Consider the following 9486-nt stretch of genomic DNA (forward strand, 5'->3'; position numbering starts at 1 on the left):
GCAGTGGACCCGTCTGACCTCTCCAAGCTCTCTCGGTGCTGGGAGCTCCAGGTGGACCCAGGGAAGTTCTGCTCCTGGGCGGCTCTGTGCGTGACCGTGAGGCCTCAGACTGGTGATGACCCCGCAGGCACAGTCCTGGACCCTGAGAACACCCAAAGCAGCCCCAGAATACACCCCATTCCCCCGTTAACATACCAGGACCCTGGGGTCAGCCTGGTAGAGACTCTCAAAGCAAGTTCTCTCCCTGCAGTGAATATCAGGCTTCCTGCAGATACGGCTCAAAGGCGGGGAAGGATGCTTTCCGGGCTGGGGGTCGGGCACACCTGAGGGTGCGTGCCCACCTTGCAAGGGATTCCCCAGGGCGGGCACTGGGGGAAGGGAACTTCAGGTTAGGAAGCCCCAGGGTCCCCGCATCTGCATGCTCCCCTCAGCACCCGAGGGCGGCCCCTGGGACGGGACAGGCCACAGATGGGCAGCCAGGGCCTGCCTCCCCCTCTCCTCCCCAGCTTGAGACCCCACTGTTTCCTGCTCCCACCACACAAGGCCGCTCGATTCAGAAACAAAAGCAGCGTCCGTGTGCCCTAATTTTATTGTTTCGCAGCAGAACGCCGGACATAAAACATAATTGCAAATATTCAGCTGTGCAAAAGAGAATAGTGCTTAAGTACAAATAGAGACATGATTTTCTTAAATAAATACTTAAACACGAATTGGTCCTACAAGCACCTGGAGTCTACATCTGGCGAGTAGAGGTGCCTCACCGCCTGTGGACCCACGAAGACGTCACGATTCCCCTCCCCCCGTAATCAATACATGGACCCAGGGCCGCCGATCACAAAGAGCCCTCTGCGGGGGCCGCCCCAGCCCTCCGCGAGGACACTGGAATTTCTCGAAGGTCGATGGTCCGTAACAGCTATTCCTCTATGTGGAGGTGTTGGTCGCTGTGGCCAGCGGGCAGGGCGCCTAGATGACCTTCTTCAGCTCGTCATACAGGACCAGCACGAAGGCGCCGCCCATGCCGCGGAGCACGTTGGACCAGGCGCCCTTAAAAAACGCTCTGCCGCCCTCGTCCTTGAAGATCTTTCGCCAGCAGTCCAAGGTGCCCCTGTACATGATGTCGGCTGCGGGGAGAGGGCGGGGGTCACGGAGAGGATCACACACACGCGCGAAACGGACCCCCAGAGACACGGTACCGACGCTGAGCCCCGGCTGCCGCCATCTGGGTGGCTAGGCGTTTCGACCGCAGGAAAAGGACGCTCTGGACACCCACCGTTCAGGGGGGGATCGAACGCGAACTCAAGCCCCAGCCTCCCCAGGGCCCGGCACACCCGAGGGTCGAGAGCAGAGAGGGGAGCAGGCACCCGCCCAGGCCTCCCCCACGAAGCCCGGCTACTGCACTCTGGGACCAAATGCTGCCCCCCCGCCGCCCCCCACCTCACGTGCTGGCCCTACACCTCCCAAGGGCCGAGCGCCAGGCCCCTCAGCGATGCCCCACCCCCAGAGCGGGAGCAGGGCGGGGCCGGTACCTCCTTTGCGCCCCGACTGCATCATCATTCTCCGGCGCACGGTGTCGAAGGGGTAGGAGACCACGCCCGCCGCGGCCGTCACCGTCTGCGCGATCATCCAGCTCACCACGATGTGCGTGTTCTTGGGGTCAGGGAGCATGCCTGCAGGGTCACCCCGAGCGTGAGGCCCCAGGGCCGCACACACGGCCGCCCCCAGCTCCACGCGGGGATCCCAGCACCAGGTGACACTAGACCGGCCAGACTGGGGTCACCACACCAGCCAGAGACGGGGAAGCCACCTGCAAGCTGGGAGGACGGCCCCAGAGACCAACCTGGTACCCGGCGGCAGGGGCCTCTCTAGACGGAAACAGACGGGCCTTGGTAAGTGGAAGGTTTCACACCTGTTCCACCGCAAAGGTGCCAGCGGGCCTGGGCCCTGACCTCCAGGGTGACTTACCTTACAGGGCGCGAACTGTGTCCTCCCCAAAATTATACTAAAGATCCAAACCCCAGAACCTCAAAGTATAACTGTACTAGGAAAATCTTTTACAGAGATAATTAAAGTAAAATTAGGTCATCAGGGTGAGTCCTGATCCCATAGGACTGGTGTCCTTATAAGAGGAGATCGGGGCACAGACACACACACAGGAACAACCCTGTGAGGACACAGGGAGCAGACAGCTGTCTACACGCCCAGGACAGAGGCCTCGGGAGGAACCAGCCCTGCCCACACCTGGATCTCAGATTCCAGCCTCCAGGACGGGGAGACCACAGACATCTGCTGCTGAAGCCCCCCGCCCAGCACCCTGACAGGCGGCGCCGAGAGCAGAGCGCACTCACCTTTGGCGGTGTCATACACGCCGAAGTACGCGGCCCGGTAGATGATGATGCCCTGCACAGAGACGTTGAAGCCCTGGTACAGCCCCCGGATGCCGTCCGACTTGGTGATCTTCACCAGACAGTCTCCCAGGCCTTTGAACTCCCGCTCCGTGCCGGATTTGCCGACGTCAGCCGCCAGCCGGGTTCTGGCGAAATCCAGGGGGTAGACGAAGCAGAGGGAGGTGGCTCCGGCCGCCCCGCCGGAGGCCAAGTTGCCGGCAAAGTACTTCCAGAACTGCGTGTGCTTGTCCACGCCCCCCAGGAAGATCTGCTTATACTTATCCTTAAAGGCGAAGTTGAGGGCTTGCGTGGGGAAGTAGCGGATGACATTGGCCAAGTTGCCCCTCCAGAAAGACAGCACACCCTGCTCCTTGGGGATGCGCACGATGCAGTCCACGATGCCCTTGTACTGTTTGTCGGCCGCGATCTGCTTGCTGGCGTGCTGTACCTGGGGGCAGAGAAACAGGGTTTTAAACGAGGGCCTAAGTCAGACGCCCCCAAGGACCCCCAACGAAAGGCGCTGTCTTCATAAGACAACAAGTGCATGGGGCCTTTAAGTTGCCCAAACGTCCTACCGGGAGAAACCCATCTTTTGGTCACTACGGGTCCCTACAAGTGCTACAAACAACAAACTAACAACGATGTTTCCATTAGCGCTACACTTCTGACAATCCCGGAACAAAGACAGCTTATTCCGGCTCAGAACCGCAAAAGGGGAACAAAAAGGGGAAAAGAACCGAAGCCCAACGAAAGGCAAAAGGACTACCCTAGCGACCCGCCCAACGCCCAAGGTCACGGTCCTCGCGCCGCGGGGCCCGTCCACGCGGCTGCCCCATGCGCATGCGTCCTCCGAACCGTGCCGCAAGGCCCACTGCGCACGCGCGGGCCCGCCCGCGGCCCCAGTTCTGCGCATGCTATAGCGCCCGCGTGACGCGCGCCCCGGCAACCCCCCGGAAGCCGGCGGCGCGCGGACAAAGCGGCGCAGCCTCCCGCTTCCGGTGCACGCGGCCTGCCCGGCCCGCTGTCCCCGCGACCCGGACCCTCGCACGTCGCCCGGCGTCCGCGTGTGCGCAGCCGGCTCCCACCTGTAGCAGCAGCTTGACCCGCTCGATCGGGGCCACGGCCGTCTTGGAGATAGCGGCGGCGATACCTCCGGCCAGAAAGTCCTTGGCGAATGAGATGGCCTGTTCCGTCATGGTGGAGAGGCGGGCAACGCAGCGGGAAGAGAGCGGAGGGGAGGCGCGGAGAGCCGGAGGGTGGGCACCACTGGTCTGCGCTGCCGCCGCCGGGACCGAAGAGACCGGGCGGGCAGCGCGCAGCCGCTAAGGCGCCCACGCCCCGCCCCGCTCCCCCGCGCGCCGCGCCCATTGGCTGCGCCGCCGCCCAAGCCCCGCCCCTTCCCGCTCGCCTCGCCCCCACGGGCTGCCGGGAGCAGCTCTGCGCCCCGCCCCTCGCCCTCGAGCGCCGCGCCCATTGGCTGTGCCACCAACCACGTCCCTCCCCTTCCCGCGTGCCGCGCCCCGGGGCATGTAGGGAGCTGGACCCCGCCCATGCGCCCTGCGGGCCGGGGGGCGCGGCGGCCGCCTTGACCTTATGAAGGTCACGCCGGGCCAGGGGGACGCGACAGACGGCGGTTGCGTAAGGGGAAGGACGGGGGTTGCTGAGTCCCACGCCCGATGTTCATCCTGCCCCGGCGCCGGCATCCCCTTCCTCGGATGCTCGGACCGCTGGGTTCGTCCCGGTGATCCCCGAGTCCCGGCCGCGACCCCAGGGATCGCCCAGCGGGAGGAGCGACAGTTCGCGGGGTCAGGGCCGGAGTAGGAGGCCGCCCCGAGCCCCCCAGGCCCGGTTTCTCGAGGGCTTGCCTGTCCCCTGCCCGGTAGACCCCGGGTCCGCCCGTAGGAGCGCCCCCGGAGGACCCTGCCCTGCCGTGGGGTCCCCCGACCCTGACCCCGAGACTCCGGGTGCACTGGGCGCGCCGGGCACTGGGGGGTCCCGGGGGGTCCCTCTCCACCCACCCGGCCGCTTTCCCTGGGCCCTGCCCTTCCGGGGCCCAGTGGGCCTCAGACTCGGGTCCCCCTGCCAGGCCGAGCTCTGCGACGTGGCGGCTCCCAGAGCGACAGGGGCACATGTGCTACCCGCACACGCTCACTAACACATGCACCCACGTTCCCATACCTAGACACGTGTCCACACTTGCCCACGCACACCTGCACGCACACCTGCATACACACGCAGGCAGGCACACATGCCACCCGCAGGAGTACATCTGTCCCCCTCCCCCCAGGAAGTCTCCTGAGACCTAGGTGTTTTGAAATGCTGTGAACTTTTTATTGAATTATAACTAAATGGCACAAGTCGTAAGTGTATCGTTCTGTGAATTTTCACAAAGTGAGTGCTATGGTGTCTCAGCACCCAGGTCAAGAAAGGATCCTTTTCTTGGTGCAAGGATGCGTCCTTTCATTTCTTATTTCCCTCCCTGCCTGTTTCTTCTCTTTCCCTCTTTTTTCTCTTTGCTCCACCCCCCCCCCCATATTTTCACGAGGGGCTTTCCTGCATCCCCTCCAGCCGGTGACGCTGGGTGGATGGATGCCAGGGGCGGGCCCACCAGAGCCCAGGGCACCCGGAGCCTGCCATTCGTTTCCCAGGTCCCCGGTGTCCTTGCAGGACCTTGCTCTGCCCTCTCCTGACCTCCGTGGAGAAGCAGGTAAGAGGCGGGGCCTGAGGCTGGTGCCGCTGCAGAGGGTGGTGCGGCTCAGGGCACGCACTGGGCGAGGATTGCTTTGTGTGTGTGTGTGTGTGTGTCGGGGGTGTGTGTGGGGGGCTTGATGTTCTGGCGCCTTCTGAGGCTTCACGGGACTGGGGGACAGAACAGATCTGGGGGCCCTGCCCGGCTCCCGCTGGCAGCAACCGCAGGGTTCTGGGGTAGAGGACAGAGTGGCTGTGGGTTCTGGGCAGGGACAGGGTGCTGGCTCCGTCTGGGCACTCCCAGGTGAGGAAAGCATCTCTCCTGTCTGCATTCGTACGCAGGAGCCACCTGTCTGGGCGTGGAGGGACCCTGTGATGGTTATCACTGCCCGCTGGGCCGACAGGGGCCAGCCAGCCGAAGCTGGTCCTGCAGGCTCCGGCTGTGAGGCCCTGGAAGTAGGCGCTTCTGTTGGAGAGCCTCTCCAGCCCCGGTGGGAGCGATTAACCTCTGAGCGACCCGCTCCCCTCCCCCAGGCAAGGGACACCCCTCCCTGTGCCCCACCTGCATTCCCAGCGCCCACCCCCCGCCCCCCCGCGCAGGTCAGCACCTCGCTGTTGGGAGGAATGAATGGATGTGACCTTTCCCCCCTCATTGCTAACTGGGGTTCAGAACGCGTTTTTCTTGAAAAAGCATCTCATGTGGGCCTTAGACGCAGACCCATCTGTCTGACCAGTGCATATGTGCATCTGTCGGGGTGGGGCTGAGCGGGGGTGACCCAGGCTTCGTGCTTCAGGGGGTCTGACCCAGGAGGGCGGCAGGACCACGCACAAGAGTGCCGTGTACTTGGGGAAGGAGGCAGACTGCGCACCGGGGATTGGAAAGGGAGAAAGGAGGCTGAGAGGTGGGGTTGCGGCGGGGAGAGGAAGGGGTTATGTTCTAGGATCCCCAGGGGCAGGGGTGGGGAGGGCGAGGTATGGCCCCCCCTTCCTCACGCTGCCCCAAGGTCTTACTACGACCTGGACAGTTTTAGAAGCTGAGTATCTGAAAAACGGGGGGCCTAACGAAAAGCGGTGGAGGAGGGGCTTAAAGATGACAGGTTTCCACTGACGGTTCAGAATGAGTCACAGAAGGGATGAGGGTGGCATGGGGGGAGGCCTTTAAGTGAACTGGTCTGGTGAGGGGCCGGGGGCTGCTCAGGGAAGGCGCCTGCCTGGTGGAGGGACCCTGCAGGGGGGGCCTGGGGGGGCCACATGCTGCTGTCTCGGGTGTCATCCTTATCGTCCCCTCCGCCCAGTCCCCGTCCGCCCCAGACAAGTGGAGAGGACAGAGGTGTCACCCAGTGATGGGTCCGGACGGGCCAGGTCTGCAGCGGGCACTCAGACATCTCCTGAGTGAATGGATGGATGGATAGATGGATGGATGGATGAATGAATGGACAGGCCCGGTCTGCAGCAGACGCTCAAGACATCTCCTGAGTGAATGAATGCATGGATGGATGGATAGATGGATGGATGGATGAATGAATGGACAGGCCCGGTCTGCAACGGGCGCTCAGACATCTCCTGAGTGAATGAATGCATGGATGGATGGATGGATGGATGGATGGATGGATGGATGGATGAATGGACAGGCCCAGTCTGCAGCGGGCGCTCAGACATCTCCTGAGTGAGTGAATGGATGGATGGACAGGCCCGGTCTGCAGCGGGCGCTCAGACATCTCCTGAGTGAATGAATGCATGGATGGATGGATGAATGGATGAATGGATGGATAGGCCCGGTCTGCAGCGGGCGCTCAGACATCTCCTGAGTGAATGAATGCATGGATGGATGGATAGATGGATGGATGGATGAATGAATGGACAGGCCCGGTCTGCAGCGGGCGCTCAGACATGTCCTGAGTGAGTGAGTGAATGGATGGATGGATGGATGGATGGATGAATGGATGGATAGGCCCGGTCTGCAGCGGGCGCTCAGACATCTCCTGAGTGAATGAATGCATGGATGGATGGATAGATGGATGGATGGATGAATGAATGGACAGGCCCGGTCTGCAGCGGGCACTCAGACATCTCCTGAGTGAATGAATGGATGGATGGATAGATGGATGGATGAATGAATGGATAGGCCCGGTCTGCAGCGGGCGCTCAGACATCTCCTGAGTGAGTGAATGGATGGATGGATGGATGGATGGATGGATGGATGGATGAATGAATGGATAGGCCTGGTCTGCAGCGGGCGCTCAGACATCTCCTGAGTGAGTGAATGGATGGATGGATGAATGAAGGTGACCCGGAGGGCGGGCGTCAGGTCCAGGGCAGTTCCAGCCTAGAAATCCCTGTTGATTTAAAGACACAGGCACGTGCGGGTAGCCACACCCGTACGCTGTTTTACGCCAGCTTCCCCCAAAACCCTGCTTTTGCGTGTATTTCTAAGAAATGAAGAGACAGGTTGTAAGTCATATTTTCTCTTCTCACCTTTTAATTTCTTATCTTTTTCTTTTTTTCTTTTACTGCAAACTGTTGCAACACAGGAAGGAGAGAGCAGTATACGGAAGCCGTGGGCCCTTCATTGCTCCCACACGTCATCTGCCCGTGACTCTTCCAACTGGGCGTGTCCCTCGGGTGCATCCTTGGTTCACGGGCACAGCCGTGGGTCAGAGCCCTGCCTGTAGCAGCCCCGCAGCCCGCAGTGCGCGCAGTAGCCAGGACTAAGGGGGGTCGGGCACCACCCCCCTCCCCCCGGCCGTGGCGGGCGCTCTGACACCTCCGGTTACAAGTGCAGTTTCTTCTAGCAAAGCCAGTGTCAAGACGGCTGGCTCCCTGACTGGCCAGAGCGCAGGCGTTCCACATGCCCTGTACCCATCGCTTGTCACTGGGGACCCAGCCCTGCTGCAACACGGTGCCCTTGGCTGAGGCAGGGTCACCTGCAGGGACTCACCTCTTCTCCCGGGAGAGGAAGGGGGCGGAAGGGAGTGGCCCCCGGTGAACCGCGCAGCAGATGTGGCCCTGCCAGCGGCCGAGCACCGCCCTGCCCAGGTGAAGGGCCGGGGCAGGCAGAGGGGACCCGGGTGGGCGGGGCGCTCTGCTCTGCACTCCTGCGAGCCTGGCTGCAGTTTCACTGAGGCTGCAGGTCCACACCGGGGCCAGACGGACGCGGGGCCGTGACCCCTGTCCTTTGCCCCTCTCACTCGGGAGAGCTGCCGGCACTCCATCGGGATGGCACAGCTCCCTTTACAACCAGTGTGTCATTTCCTCCCTCCTCTCTCTTTGCCTCACATGGAGACACAATTTGTGATTTTTTTTCTTTAAATTGGAGTCTGTCCAAAATTATATATTTGTGTGTGTGTGGATATTATGTTATAAATATATACTTATACATTTATATATGACATACATAGTTTGTATGCTCTAAATATATATTCTTTTTTTTTAAAGGATTTAAAAAAATTATTTATTTTTGGCTGCGTTGGGTCTTCGTTGCTGCATGCAGGCTTTCTCTAGTTGTGGTGAGTGGGAGCTACTCTGTTGCGGTGCGCGGGCTTCTCATTGCGGTGGCTTCTTTTGTTGTGGAGCACGGGCTCTAGGCGCGTGGGCTTCAGTAGTTGTGGCTCACGGGCTCAGTCGTTGTAGCTCACGGGCTCTAGAGCGCAGGCTCAGTAGTTGTGGCTCACAGGCTCAGTAGTTGTGGCTCATGGGCTCTAGAGCACAGGCTCAGTAGTTGTGGCGCATGGGCTTAGTTGCTCCATGGCATGTGGGATCTTCCCGGACCAGGGCTCAAACCCGTGTCCCCTGTGTTGGCAGGCGGATTCTTAACCACTGCGCCACCAGGGAAGCCCCTAAAATATATCCTTACACCTAGAAAATAATACGTCTCTATTTTTGGAAGTTATGTATCTAACAGTCTGTGGTGGTTTTAGCTGGAAAGCACAGGTGAACTGTCAACACTCAACAGGGGGCCTGTTTGAAAGGACCCCATGTGACATTCGGGGCACTGTTTTCTAACGATAACGGTGTACACGTAACAGACAACGTACACATTGCTACGCAGTCACCACTGTGCTCGCCTAGTCTTTAAGAGACACGGCCTCACACAGGTGTCTGGAGGACGTTTGCAGTAAACAAGCATCCTGACCCCGTAAACCTCCCCCCGCGTGAGCTCCCGGACGCGGTTTCACCATGGACGGGGGCAGAGGCGGGTTCCGCCGCCCTGAGCGTAAGAGAAGGCATCCACCGATCGGTGTGTCCACACGGCCGGGAGGGCAGAGGACAAACGCACTGAAAATAGGAGTGAAGCACTGGGAAATAGGATCTAGATGCGCCGAGATCTAGTCACCAGCGAAGAGGGAGCGAGGGAGATGCTGACATCTCCCGGGGACCTGGCCTGGCCCTCGCATCCCCCGCCGGCCCCGGGGCC

At 61.0% G+C, this 9486-nt stretch overlaps 1 protein-coding gene and 1 long non-coding RNA gene across 4 annotated transcripts; one reads left to right on the top strand and one right to left on the bottom strand.

The window, feature by feature from the left end:
• Positions 1–571: 571 nt before the first annotated feature.
• Positions 572–3697, bottom strand: LOC309653369 (ADP/ATP translocase 3). Its single transcript, XM_082447984.1, has 4 exons — positions 3470–3697; positions 2346–2832; positions 1527–1667; positions 572–1121 (listed from the first exon to the last, which is right to left on the bottom strand). The coding sequence occupies exons 1-4, from the start codon at positions 3578–3580 to the stop codon at positions 964–966; spliced, it is 897 nt and encodes a 298-aa protein (XP_082304110.1). The 5' UTR covers positions 3581–3697; the 3' UTR covers positions 572–963.
• A 131-nt stretch (positions 3698–3828) lies between these two features.
• Positions 3829–9440, top strand: LOC309653371. Of its 3 annotated transcripts, XR_014259140.1 has the most exons (4): positions 3829–4115; positions 4953–5091; positions 7604–8108; positions 9167–9440. It is a non-coding gene; the product is annotated as an uncharacterized lncRNA (long non-coding RNA). The 3 variants fall into 3 exon arrangements; XR_014259141.1 differs by lacking the exon at positions 9167–9440 and having other exon boundaries at positions 3870–4125; positions 7604–8461; XR_014259142.1 differs by lacking the exon at positions 9167–9440 and having other exon boundaries at positions 3898–4115; positions 7604–8461.
• The last annotated feature ends 46 nt before the right edge of the window (positions 9441–9486 follow it).

The sequence above is a fragment of the Balaenoptera physalus genome, assembly GCF_965194825.1.
Source record: "Balaenoptera physalus genome assembly, chromosome: Y".
NCBI lineage: Eukaryota > Metazoa > Chordata > Mammalia > Artiodactyla > Balaenopteridae > Balaenoptera > Balaenoptera physalus.

Excerpts from the sequence above, each read along its gene's own strand:
- LOC309653369 (XM_082447984.1), bottom strand. The coding sequence starts at position 3,580 with ATGACGGAACAGGCCATCTCATTCGCCAAGGACTTTCTGGCCGGAGGT. Across the intron at positions 1,668-2,345 it reads CGTGTATGACACCGCCAAAG|GCATGCTCCCTGACCCCAAG; the intron begins GTGAGTGCGCTC and ends GTGACCCTGCAG. Across the intron at positions 1,122-1,526 it reads GCAGTCGGGGCGCAAAGGAG|CCGACATCATGTACAGGGGC; the intron begins GTACCGGCCCCG and ends CTCTCCCCGCAG.